Genomic DNA, 13774 nt, shown 5'->3' on the forward strand with positions numbered 1-13774 from the left:
GAAATGCTTTGGAATAGGGAAAAGATGGATATATACCATTGTCTGCTTAGAACTCCTAGTTCATTTTCTCGTGGGAACACTGATGTAAATGATGATTAACTGTGGTTCAAATGGTGCAGGGCTACAGTGTGCTGGAAATATGTATTAAACTTTTTTGGTGGAATGATACTCTAACCACTTTTTAGAACAGTAAAAAAAGTTCACTGAGATATATACCAATAATAAATGTACTTTTGAAGTATACTGTTTGATAAGTTTTGGCAACTAATAGATTTCCAGGTAACCATGTTTCCAAAATATAGAACATTTCCACCACCCCAGAAGAAATATTGTTTTTGGGGGAAGTTTATTTTCTATATTTTGAATAACCTATTTACAAATGGACTTTTAGAACCATACCTTTTTATAAGTTGATCCCTGCCTATATAGAGCTTTGAAAATCCTGTTTATTTTAAGAAGTAATGTCATAGCTCCTGGAAAATTTTGTCTTCCTTATAGTATTATATCAAGAACTTGGTTTCAATATTTTAATCAAATTTTTAAGTTTGCTTTATTTGGTGCCTATAAAGTTAAATATTAATAGAAAAAATAAATAAATGGAAAGGTATACAACAAATAGAAAGATGTGCTTTAAAAACTGATTTCTCTAAATCCTTTTTATAGGAATAATTATGTTGGGTTTTGTATATAAAAATGGTTTTTCTGACTAGCGTTTTGCACTTCAGATGTTGTTCCTATATGGTGCTTGCACTGGTCAGATATATGTACTTGCTGAGCTTCCCTTTTGAGCACTGGTATACATTTGTTTAACAGTTGTCCCCTGTGCCAAGCTAACTGAATATTAAGGGGCCAAATTAGTGACCAGGATTTTGCTAATAGCATGCTTTAGCCAGTAGATATATTAATTCACATGAGAACAATGAATTAATTGTAGGAATCCAATTAACAATGCAGAAGAGAGAAATCTTGTTCTCTTTCAGATTTCACTCACTTTATGTATTTTGTTCACAACTTTTTGTTTCAGCTAAGAACTCATATTGTAGTATCACATGGTTTAAAAACTACTCATTAATATTGTAAGACATACAAGACTTGTAATTTTGCTAAGTATCTAGGACATGTTCTAAGAATATTTTATTACTGATAATTACTACATTATTTTGTCTAGGGTTTTCTGAAAGTAGGTCACCTGCTCTTTGTTGGTAAGAGCCAGTGCAGGACATTGGAATACTTGCTTAAAGAATAAAAATTCTGAGAAGTCTCAAAAAAAGAAACAATTCCATTAAGTGTATAACCATTGTTTCTAGGAAGACTATTTTCCTACAGTGCTATTATTTACCTATTTAAAGTCTAGATCCAACAAAAGATCACTTATATAAAATGGATTAATGTTATACTTAAAGAATTTAATGACTACCAAGAAAGTCAAAACCAAAAATTAACTGAAATATGGTTACTTGTATTTGCTTTGTTATAATTCAAGGGACTCTTTGATTAAAGAAAATAAAATGTCCAAAGATTTTATTACAAGATCCAAAATATATCTTAACTTTCAAATACAGCTAGAGTAGATGTCAATTATATTCTTGCTATTATTAAGCAGAACTCTCTGAAATAGTAAAAATTATACAGTGCTGTTACTACCTTTCATATTTTAATGCCGCAATTTAAGTACACTCAGCACAGCAAGTCAGTGCCTGCTTTTAATCTGCAAATGTTTTCTGAATATCAGAAATATTTTCAAAATAATCATTAATGGGGGGCTATTCCTTAGTTTACTACTTTGAACTTAATTTTAAGTGAACAGATCCTCTTACTTCTGGCAGTTTAGCTCTGAAAAATAAATAGTATTAGATATACGTTAACTACCTAAGCCAGTCCATGACTAAAATTGAACAGAAATTAGACATTTCCTCTTTTGATCTTAGCATATTCAAACAGAAAACATTTGACTGATTTTTAAAAGCTGGAGTGGTTAATGCTGAATAAGAATAAGAAAAACAATGTATGAGAATTATTTGAGTTTCATGTATGACTCATTTAAGAACCATGTGTTCTTGTTCTTCATATGATTATATTTTAAATCCTTACAATCTGTTCCTGTAGGATGGAACTTAACTAAGGGCAGCTTTGTGTAACAAATAGTCTGGTAAGGTTTTCTTGGTTTCCCAAGCATCCCTTTGTGTTTTCTGAGGATATTAATGTGAGACAATATGAAGAGAATACGAAAATTATTTGAATTTTGTACTGCTGTGGATGTTGGATTTCTTTTTCTCCCAATCGAGACAGATGTCACTGTACATTCACAAGACAGAAATGTCCAAATGATAAATGCAGGAATTATTGCATGGCTGTTTTTATGTTGAAATGAGAGTTTATTGGTATGGAAGTTAAGGAAAGTATCTTATACCAACGTTTTGAATCTATTGTGCAGAATTTAATATTTTAATAGACGTTACAATACTGCGTGTTAGAGCGGTTGTCCTTGTCCATACGGGTTTTTCTATACGAACAAAGTGTCTGGAGAGTGGAAAATAGGCACAGGTCTGGAAAGGGAGAAGCTATTAAATACATAAATAAAAATGTAAAAACACCTGGTGCTTACAGGCAAGCAATTATCTTATACTGTTCCATCATGGAGACAGGAGTAGTTACCAGCTTCCTTTCCAATGACCTCGGGTATTTGTTTTAACCTTTTTATTCTGGCCCATCTCTTCTATTTCATTATCATTGCTGCCCTTATAATTAGATTAACCCCATTTCATCTGCATAGAAATGTTTGCATGTAGAGCTTCTCATTTGTTCTTGGGTTGCCCATGAATACCATATCCTACTAGGGGTACCTGTGATTTATCACTGACGTGTTTTCACTATGAGTTATCACTGACATGTTCTTAATGTTTTCTTTTTAAAATATTTTTAGGTTTTGCTAATAATGGCTTAGTTTCTCTGTTTTATTGAAAGATTAATTTTTAACACTTTTATTAAATAACTAAAGTAACAGGAAATGTGGAAAATAAAAGGGAGAAAAACTTTCATAAGCCCTCTGCCCTAATACCCGTTTTACATTTACTTTCAATGTGTTTACATAATTGTAATATAGTTTCCTAATTTTTTCATAACCAGATCTTATAAGCATTTTTAATATTGCCAAATCTCTTAAAAATACCTTGTTCATTTTTATCACAGTGAAACATAACATAGTTTAGAAAGCCAAATAATTTTACAAGGCTAGGTCCCATTCCTTCCCACTCCTAGTTTCTACTCCTCGGAGACAGCCACTTTCTCTCATCTATTTCTTGTCATTTACCTTAAGTTTCTAAATAATGTGTTTTATTGCCACTTATTTTATAAATTATCTGTTAATGTCCTACCACCTACCACCACCACCACAATTCTCCCAGTGTAGTTATAGCACTACTTTTGGTTGAATGGTTGTTCAATATTAATTATTATTACTTTGTATAGAATCATTGCTAGGCTCTATATATATGTTGTAATTAAATTTCCTTTCATGTATGGATTTTGTTTCTCTGAAGTTAATTACTGTATTGCTTTGTGTCTACTATTAATTCATCTCCAAACTCTTCTCCAAGAATGAAAAATCTAAGATCTCTCAAATTTCCAAATAATCAGGTAATTTATCCATTTGATTTTTTAAAAATTCTTGCTGGGCCATTCCATCTTTATGTTCCAGTCTGAACTGATTGCTTCTAGTCTGTCATTTTGGGATTTTCCTTCATCATCATCTTGGGAATTGTCCTTTCTGTAGAGTTGGATCACCTGATTTCTGTCTTCAATAACTTCTCTTTTGGTATTCTTGTTATGATCTCTCTTTTCTCTTTCTTTCTTTGTGTGGGTGTTAGCACCATCTTCCAGTACCTTAGTGAGAAAAGTACATGGGATACATATTTTTGATGCCCTGTTCATTTGCATATTTCCTGATCCTCTTATAATACTTGATTGCTAATTTGGTTGGGTATAAAATTTTGAAGTCATTATTACATTGTCTTCTAGCTTCAAATGTTATTGTTAAGAATAACATCTAGTCTAATACCATCTTGATTTCTGATCTTTTGTGCCTCATCTCTTTTTCTCTCTGGAAGTGTTTTAAGATCCCTGATGTTCTAAAATTTTGTAAGGATATGCCTGGTATAGGCCTTCTTTTCTTCAGTGAATTGAATACCTTTATTCTGTGGACTCATTTCCTTCAAATTCTGGGCAATGTTCTTGAATTTTTTTTCTTTCTTTAATTTCTTTCCTCCATTTGCTCTATTCTCTTTTTCTGAAATATGTATTATTGGGGTGTGGCCCTCCTGGTCTGATCCTCTTAATTTCTTATCTTTCTTCATCTCATTTTCTGTCTCAATTTTAGGAGATTTCTTCAATTTTATCTTCCAATCTTCATAGTATACTTCTTATTCTGTTTATCATATTGTAAACTCCTTTCATTCTGAATGCTCTTTTTTTTTTATAGCATCTTCTCGTTTCATGAATATAGGCTTAGTCATTTCAGTTATTTTGAAGGTTTTCCCACCTGCATTGTCTCTGCTTCTTCTGAATACCTTTTAATATTTGTTTATTTTTATTCTATTTCAAGTTATTGATTTTTCGTGTGTGATCTTTGATTGGTATTTATTTTCAAGGGTGAAGCACAAAGAACTCATTGGCACTCTTTCTGGGAACGTGAGGTTTGGGGCTTCCTTAGGTATGAGAGTAATGATCATAAAGGAACTCAACTATTGCATTAGAGTCCGTGTCTGATCATTGTCTGTAATTCTTTTCTTTTAGGCTGCTTAGTTTCCCCAGGAGGTATCTCCAGTCTTTAGCCTGGGGAGCATAAGCCTGACGGCCAGTATTCTCAGAGCTGAGTGGGGAAGGTAACTGAGGTTTTCCCTTTATTGCAACATGTAGGCTTTTCTCACTTCACCTGCTTTTATTAACTTCCTCATCTCCCCACCTCTGCTCGGTGTCCTCAAGTCTAAAATCCCTCTGGTTCACTCAGAAGAACCCAACCTCATCTTCTGCCATGCTGGGAGGAGGTAGTGGCCTAACAGTACTGGGTTGGGCCAGGAATCTGGGAGTCCTGAAATTGCAGGCTTTTAATTAGCTCTCCTCCCACCTGCACACCAATATTAAAGACATCTAGCACTTTTCCTTACCTTTCTGGGACTCTACAGAGCAAAATGGCTTGCTTTTGGCTGTTCTCCTCAGCACCCCTCATTGGAGCCAGATATATGGCTTCAGCTTTATAGGTCTCATCAGTCTACTTTGCAGCTTCTACAATATTTTGAACTCCATCTCTGCTGTTGTCCCCTCCCCAGTTCATTTTGTCTGTGTTGTTTTGTTTGTTGTTTGTTTGTTTAATCCCCTTACTCTCATTTTGGTAAGATTTCAGAAGGGGTTGAAGATAAATTATTGTGTTTAATTTGTCTTATTCAACCAAAAGTCTGCATAATCTTTATTGTTTTCATTTTTAATGTTTGTGTATTTTATCCATTTATCATGCTTTGTTCATTTACCTATTTTTTTGACATGTGGATGACTTCCAATTTATTGCTATTGGAACATCCTGCAAAAAACATCTTTCATACTGATAGCTTTTTTTTATGTTAGGTTATTTTTTTAGAATAAGAATAAGGTAGATGTGTTTAAACACATCTTTCTAAAGAAGACTGTGCCAATTTTGAGTAACAGCAGGGTATGTATTATTTAGCTTATTATTGTATTATTACTAGTTTTACCATATAAAAGTCTTTTGACAGGCTAAAACAGAAAGGTACCTTATTTTATTATTGGATTAATTTGTAAATGTCCTTCAACAGAAGGTGAAATAAGTGCTTATATTCTAAAAGCAATATATCTACCTTGTTTAAATTTTATTCTTGAGCATTTACTACTTTTTCAATTTTAAGGAGCAAATGAAAGTAATACATATTCATTATATTTTAATGGAAAATAAATAATAATATAAAGAAGAAAATTAATTTCAGTAATACCACTACCCAGTGATCGCATTTTGATAATTGTGTGTGTGTGAGAGCACACACCAATATATTGTATAGCATACATCCTCTTTAAAATCTTAAAATATACTATACATATGATTATCTTAAAATCATACTATAAATATGATGTAATGCTCATTTTTTTATTTGTCATTACTTTGTGAACATTCTCTCTTGTCATTAATTATAATTCTGAAGGCATGCCTTAGTAGTTAACTATTTACTGTATGGATATAGCATTAAAAACATTCTTTAACCCTGGAGATTATGGCATGTAAGTGCTGTGAAGTTAAAACCCACAATTTGTATAATACTCCGCGGCAAGTGTATCAGCTCTTTTTAAGAATAAGAAAAAATGAAAAGTTCTCCCTGTCCTTTTTTGCTATACTCTGCCCTAGGTCCTTGTCTAAAGATATAACTTGTTAATAATTATTGCTCTCCCATTTATTCCTAACTGGTATATGATTATTCTATCTAACCTAATAAAGTTCTGTGGGGTATGTATTTGTTATATGTATGGACATGTGGGTATTTTAGATTAATATTAATGTTGTGCTCTTTAATTTATGAGCTCCTTTTGGGCATTTTAGACTCTGTGAAGTTTTATTTTTTTATGCATATTACCTTGCAGTAGAGTATCTGGGGGAAATAATACTACTGAAGGGCTTTCAGTATGAATGTGACTAGAATTTAACTCAAATGTGCTTCTATATTGGGAATGTGTGCATCTTTAAAACATTATTCTTGAATACATTCTCATCATTCAAATGCAAAATAATATGAAAAGATATACATTGGGAAAATCTGGGTCCTATCCCATCCTGTCCGTTCCATTCATCTCCCCTTCCCCATACAGGTAATTACTTTTCTTAGTATTCTTTAGTATTTCTTTATGTGAATACATGCAAAAAAATAAATATATTGTCTTATTTTTCCCTCTTTCTTATTCAATAGAGAGTATACTATGTACAGTATACTATGTACAATGTTGTGCACCTTGTTACTTTCACTTAATTATCTTGGAGATCTTTCTATAGTGGTACATAAAGAACTTGTTCATTCTTTTCTTTTCTTTTCTTTTTTTTAACTAGCTCTTTAGTGTCCATTTGTGTAAATGGTTTATTTAACAATTCCCTTATAGATGAACACGTGGCTAACCAATGTTTTATTTTAATGTATGTTTTTTTAAACTTCTTCAGGTGGATATGGACAAGAGTGGTGAAATGCGACTTATAGAACTGGATGAATCTTTCAAAAGTGAACATACTGTTTTTGTAACACCACCTGAGATTCCCCATCTACCCAATGGTGAAGAACCCCCTTTACAGTACAGGTATTCAAGAGGCAGAATGTTTGAGATTGAAAGAGAGAAGCAATCCATCATCTGTGACGTAGCTTTCTAAGGACTGTGGTATTTTCAAAAATCCAAACTTTACAGATCCCTAATTTTTAGGTGGTAAGCAAGCTTATCCCACATCCATATTAAATTTTGAGGTATAAAAAGAAAAAATTAATAATTTTGCATAATATAGACTTGGGAATGGGAAGCTCTCTATATCTGCATACCTATATGTTCTCATGTTGATTAAATTTAGTTAGGACCCCCTACCCCACCAAAATGCAGTACTTTTGTTATAAATTTTGATTTTTGTTTCTCACTAAAGCTGGTTTCCTCATTTTCATCCCCTCCCCCATGCACATGGTTGATGTAATCTTGGTTTACAAAAGATTAAATCTAATTTAGAATCAACATTTGTGGCCTTGATTTGGATGATATAATTTTTTAGGCTATTAATTTGTCCATGAATTTTTATTTTAAGTCATGGTAATAATTGTTAATTTAGGAAATTTGGTCAGACAGGGCAAACAAGTACTTGGTATTTAGACTTGAAATGCTACATGTTCCTGCCTTCAAGTCTAGTGGGAAAGAGAGAAAGTTCTGAGCACGATGAAATAAAGGTCATGATAGAGGTAGACTTATATATCTATCTAGGTGTATGTATATATTACGTATATATGCTATATATCAAAATACATATGTCATACATATACATTTGTTATATGCTAGAGGTAGTTTCAAGTGTACATTTATTTTTACTTAAAATGGTATTTCCTTTTAGATTTTAAATTATTTTTTATTCTCCAACAATATTTTCTTACTTTATTTAAAGATTCTAAAACCATTGTACACCTGTCATTCATTAAATTAGTTATTTTCATTGAAAAAGGGTTTTTCAGGACATCCTCATTTATAATCTAGATTAAATTTTTCCTTTTACAGATGAAAGTGATGTAACAGATGTTAGTAAATGTTGACTGATTCATAGGCCACTTGATGAAAAGATTCTTACTCTTTTCATCTATTGACGATGTTATTCATACCACTTTTAAGAAGTCTGTCTTGTGTCTAAGACATTTAAAATATTTCTCCTAATTTCTCTCTTTCTTTCTAAACAAGATTTCATTTCTTTGATCTCTTTTGCACATTATACTTCTAAGACTTCTTTTGGTGTGTTTGCTGACATACTTTTGTTTCTATTTTTGTGGTTTGATTTTAACTTTAATTAAAATTTTACTTTTAGATTTAGTCTTTTAACAAGAAAATTACTTAACTTTAAAAGTTCCCTTTTTTTTTTTTAAAGAATCTAAGTCATTTTTATTCCTTGAAACTACCCAATATAATTTTGGTGTAATCATACCCATCAATGGAAAAACACTTAAAATAAATGTCTTGAATGAGCACAGTGGATTCTCTTAATAAGGGATGATTTATATACTTTACTTACATTGTCTGTATAAATGATAAGGCAGTAAGTTTCCATAACATACACAGAATGGTCTTACTATCATACCATGTACATACGATGGGTTTTTTAAAAGGCATGGTTTCCTGAACTTCTTTGCTATTTTATTCTACTTAACATTCAGTCACTACCAATATTTTCTTATACTGCTGAAGTTGCCTATAATAATATATAATAGATATAGTTTACCATCTTTTATCATAGTTTTCTTCTTAGTTAATTGAAACTATTTATATGCCTTTAAGAATATCATAAAGTAGGTTAAGTTTGTTGCTCTTCTGTTCTTTTCAGCATATTTTATTCCTAGCTGCTGCTACCTTTAAATGCCCAAACATCTTCCTCTAACCCCAAATTAAGCCCACCTCCTCACAGAGCTACCCATTCTAAACTTTTCTTCCTCTTCTCCAACCTCTTCTATTTTTCGTTCTCATAAATGAGGCCCGAACCTGCTACACAGCCTGGTAAACCAATTCATGATAATGTGAAAGCTTGTCCTGGTGTCTAATATGTAATGTGCATCTTTTTAAGAGCGGCGTTCTACAGTAATATGTTAATCCAAAGCAATGATACTAATGACTGTCCTTTTTGAAAGAATATTGATTTGGTGGGCCCTTTACCAACTATCATAATATGTGATATGTTTGCTATATATGTACATGAATACTAACAAAGTTTGCTTGAGTTACTTTGTAGTTTGATCTCAGTTCAACAAAATTTAAATGTTTTTCACTTTTTTCCTCCATAATATGTATTCGAGTTTATACTTGGCTATTGCATTTCTAAATTTTATAGTAAAAAAAGTAACGTTAGTGTGAATATTTATTGAGTATATGTAATAGTCTGCTGGAAAAACATAGTTAAAATAAATACTAAGTTAAGAAGTTATTGGTCATAATTTTTTTAACTTGTAACCAATATGATCATCTGTGTATGCTTGAGATTTTTTTTTTTTCAAAAACAGCTATAATGGATTTCCAGTTCTTAGGAACAATTTATTTGAGAGACCTGAAGGATTTCTACAAACACGAAAGAGCAAATTGCCTTCAAAATCAAGTAGTCCTTGTAGTCCTTCTCCCATGTTCAGAAGAACAAAACAGGTGCTTTGATAATTTTGCATTCTTCATGTAATCAAATATTCAAACAAAAATAAATATGATACTCATCCTCCCTTAATATACTTTCTATTTCATATGTAACGATTAGTAGATTATTATGCTCCCTGAAGCATTCTGAAGATAAATTAGAGTAAACTGACTTCAAAAAATGAACTAGTTCACTTGTTCTAGAACTTTAGAACAAGTTCACTTGAACTTGTTCACTTGTTCTAGAACTTTACTTTATATATTATATAATACAAGTTCAAGCAGAGGCTTGACTATATATTAATTGTAGACAGATTTTGTTAGGGAAACATTATAAAAGCATATGACTTACACTTGTTCAGCATTCAGTTAAATAAGAATGCTTACGTGTGTAAATTTATTAATAACACCGTTGCATTTTTTTCTAGGAAATTAAATCAGCTCATAAAATTGCCAAGAGGTATTCATCCATTCCTCAGATGTGGTCTAGGTGTCTTCTGCGTCACTGTTACGGACTGTGGTTTATTTGTCTCCCAGCTTATGTGAAAGTATGTCATTCAAAAGTCAGGGCTCTGAAAACAGCGTATGATGTGCTTAAAAAAATGCAGTCAAAGAAGATGGATCCACCTGATGAGGTAACAGTTATTCTTTAAAATGCAGTATTTTATTCTAGATTTGTGTACATAGATATTTTTCTGTACACTTTTGAACTTAACTGTGTTTCAGGTGTGCTACCGCATCCTTATGCAGCTCTGTGGGCAGTACGATCAGCCAGTGCTTGCAGTTCGAGTGCTTTTTGAAATGCAGAAAGCTGGTATTGACCCCAACGCCATTACTTATGGTTATTATAATAAGGTAATTACTTTGATTTCATGGAGAAAGAGTATGACTTTTGTGATTCTACAACCTTAATTTAATGGCAAAAATCATTGATGCGGGGGTTATTTGGCATTTATTTGAAAGTATCTAAAGTATATTTTGTAAATCAAGTAAAATTTTTGTGCTATTTATGTTATACAGTCTACTTAGATATTCATTAGTTTGACTCTAAAGCCAATGTGTTCATTTATAAAAATTATTATAATGATTATTTTATTTTGTTAAACAAATAGGCTGTTTTGGAAAGTACCTGGCCTTCAAGAAGACATAATGGCTATTTGCTTTGGACAAAATTAAGAAACGTTGTTTTAGGAGTAGCACAGTTCAAAGAGCTTTAAAGAAACATGCACAATTATCACAAACAACTCTCTCAGGTAATTAAAGGTTTTTAAGAGGTGTATGTGCTTTACTTTTTCTTTAAAGTTAATGGGTGAGTTACATTTTACAATTTTTAAAATTTTAAATACTTTCAAAACATTGGAGGTTGTCTACTTTTTATTGCCATTAAACAAACTCTCATATTGGAGTATTCTTCGCATTTAAAAAACCCACAAAATTTCACTTTTTTTCTTGCAAGTTAAACTGTCAACCTTTGGTGGTCTTGTTTTAGTATTCATTAATAATTCACAATAGGGTTCTTTGTTACAGTTGTGTTTTGCTAATTATGTGGTATTTTTCATGTGCAGTATTAGTAGATAATAGCTTGAGCAACAAACTAATGTGTATTCTTGGTATCTCCGTGAGTAGTAAAATGCTGTCAAATTGTGTTCTTAAGCAGATGGCAGTGACCTGGATGCTGTTAGTCATGGCAGCATGGATAGTGGTCATGGGACACACACTGTGGAGCAGGCACCTTTTAATACGGGTTTAATCAAAGTATATGCTACTGATGATAGAGCTAGTACAGGTTTGTGTGTGCTTACCTCTACATTTCTTACAGTACGTTCTGAAAATTAAATTTGCTAGCTTTCCTTTTTTAGATTGTAATTTTCAGTCATGTATTAAGTTGTCACTTTTGAATTTTACATATTAGGTACTTGATTTGATACTGTACTTAAAACTGTAATTTTGTTCATTATTTATCAGAATACAAATAAGTTTGAGAGTTTATTCAAGTATTTAGTCCATTAAAATCCAGTTAACTCTGGAGAGCACTTTGTAGTTATGAAAATGTTATTAGAGTTTTAAAAAAGAAACTTACAGCCCCAAGCTGAGTTAATAGTACCATATCAATATCAATTTCCTGTTTCATCTATGATATGATTGGGGGAAGCTGAGTAAAGGGTACACAGGAACTCTCTGTACTATATTATTTTTGTAACTTGTGAGTCTTAAACTATATTAAAATAAAAAGTTATAAAAATATTTAAATATATATAAAATTTGTAGCATTCTAGCACTGAAAATGGTATTAATTTCACTAAAATGTAAGATTTGTACAGAAGTTTTCTCTGACTAATATTAAAACTGACAGATTTTTAAAATAAATCACTTGAAATTCTATCATTTTTGTTATTACATTTAAAAAAATTACGTATGATTTTCGAATATAAGAGCCACCTCTTCACAGACAGAAATTTTAAATTTAAAAATTCAAGCATTAATAATAAAATAGGAAATCTTCTATCTCTACAAACAGTAACATTATTTTAGTCTGTGTCCTTTTATGTCTACTTTTAAGAGTAACAAATAAGCTAATTGTGTTGAAATGTAATTTTCATAGTTCTGACTTGGCTGGTTTTATTTCTTGATAATGGAATATGAATTTAATCAGAGCTATACTAGCCATTCTCAGACATTATCTCTTAAATATGAAGAAATCTATCTTTTGTTTTTTAGTTATGGCCTTTAAAAAGACTATCTTAAAGTAGTGCAGAACCTAATAAAATTTCATCAAGATTATCTTCACATTTTTGACATGTAGTTTCTTTGGGAATAGAGCTGAAAATTTGATTAGAAAAAGTACCCACTCAAAAGTATAACAAAGATATTAAATACCTAGTGATAATACAATTTCTTCAGACAGTTCTTTACAAGTTTATAAAACCATTCCATATGTAGTCTCTCATATGATCATAACAACCTTGTGTATTATAAATCTTGGAACTTGAGATCCAAACAAAAAGGTTATATGGTTTACTTAAAGTTATGTCTGCTAAGACAGAGAACTAGGATTCAAAATCTTGTTTTGATGCTAATCTAGTGAAAATAATTTGCTGAAAATTAGAGAGCCTCTTTAACACAATATATAAGGTATTAGAAGTTTTCTTGTATCAGTGCAACTTTTGCTTTTCTTAAAAGCATTAACACTAGATTATTTTTCCTTCCCTTGTATTTGTACTCATGCAATTCAGTAATTATTCAGTTGAATTTTCGGAAAAAGCAATTACCTACCTATAAATTTAAGTAAACCTGGTGGGGTTTTTTGGGGGGGGGTTGTGGGATTTTTGTTTTTGGTAATATCATTTAGACATTCTGCGTCAGTGATCTTTGTATAAATGTTCTGTTACGAATTTCCTGCAGATTTTTCTTATTCAGTGCTTAGCTGGAACTCACACTTTTCACCTAGAAAGGTCATGGATTTATATAAAGAGTGTCTGGTTTGTCTGTGTCTTTTGGAACCCAGATAGTAGTATGAATGTATGTAGTTATTTTTGACTGCAATGTGGATCCAAAAATAAATTATTTTGAGATTATCTCTTTCTTACATTAGTAAAGATAGGGAGATCTAACAAAATAATGCTTTCAATTGAAAGTTAACCAGAAAAATTGCTAAAAATAAATCCAAATATTAATGTGTTGCTCCTAATTCCAGTTCTCACTAAAGAAGTTTATGATAAACAGCATAGGGGTATTTTTCTTTGTGTTTTTTTTTTCTAGGTGGCCAGTCTGATCTTGGATATAATTCATTATCTAAGGATGAAGTTAGAAGAGGAGATATATCTACTGAGGACATTCAAGAAGAAAAAGATAAGAAAGGGAGTGATTCTAGTTCCTGTAG

The 13774-nt window shown here is 31.5% G+C and overlaps 1 protein-coding gene across 1 annotated transcript in view; it reads left to right on the forward strand.

The window, feature by feature from the left end:
- DENND4A (DENN domain containing 4A) overlaps window positions 1-13774 on the forward strand; it is a 73799-nt gene that overhangs the window by 33863 nt on the left and 26162 nt on the right. Inside the window, 8 exon segments of the mRNA XM_033107627.1 lie at window positions 7208-7341; window positions 9774-9909; window positions 10323-10529; window positions 10621-10749; window positions 11007-11097; window positions 11100-11147; window positions 11549-11680; window positions 13654-13770. Of these exon segments, the coding sequence (XP_032963518.1) occupies window positions 7208-7341; window positions 9774-9909; window positions 10323-10529; window positions 10621-10749; window positions 11007-11097; window positions 11100-11147; window positions 11549-11680; window positions 13654-13770 (994 nt within the window).

Source organism: Rhinolophus ferrumequinum, chromosome 6, assembly GCF_004115265.2.
Source record: "Rhinolophus ferrumequinum isolate MPI-CBG mRhiFer1 chromosome 6, mRhiFer1_v1.p, whole genome shotgun sequence".
Classification (NCBI taxonomy): Eukaryota; Metazoa; Chordata; class Mammalia; order Chiroptera; family Rhinolophidae; genus Rhinolophus; species Rhinolophus ferrumequinum.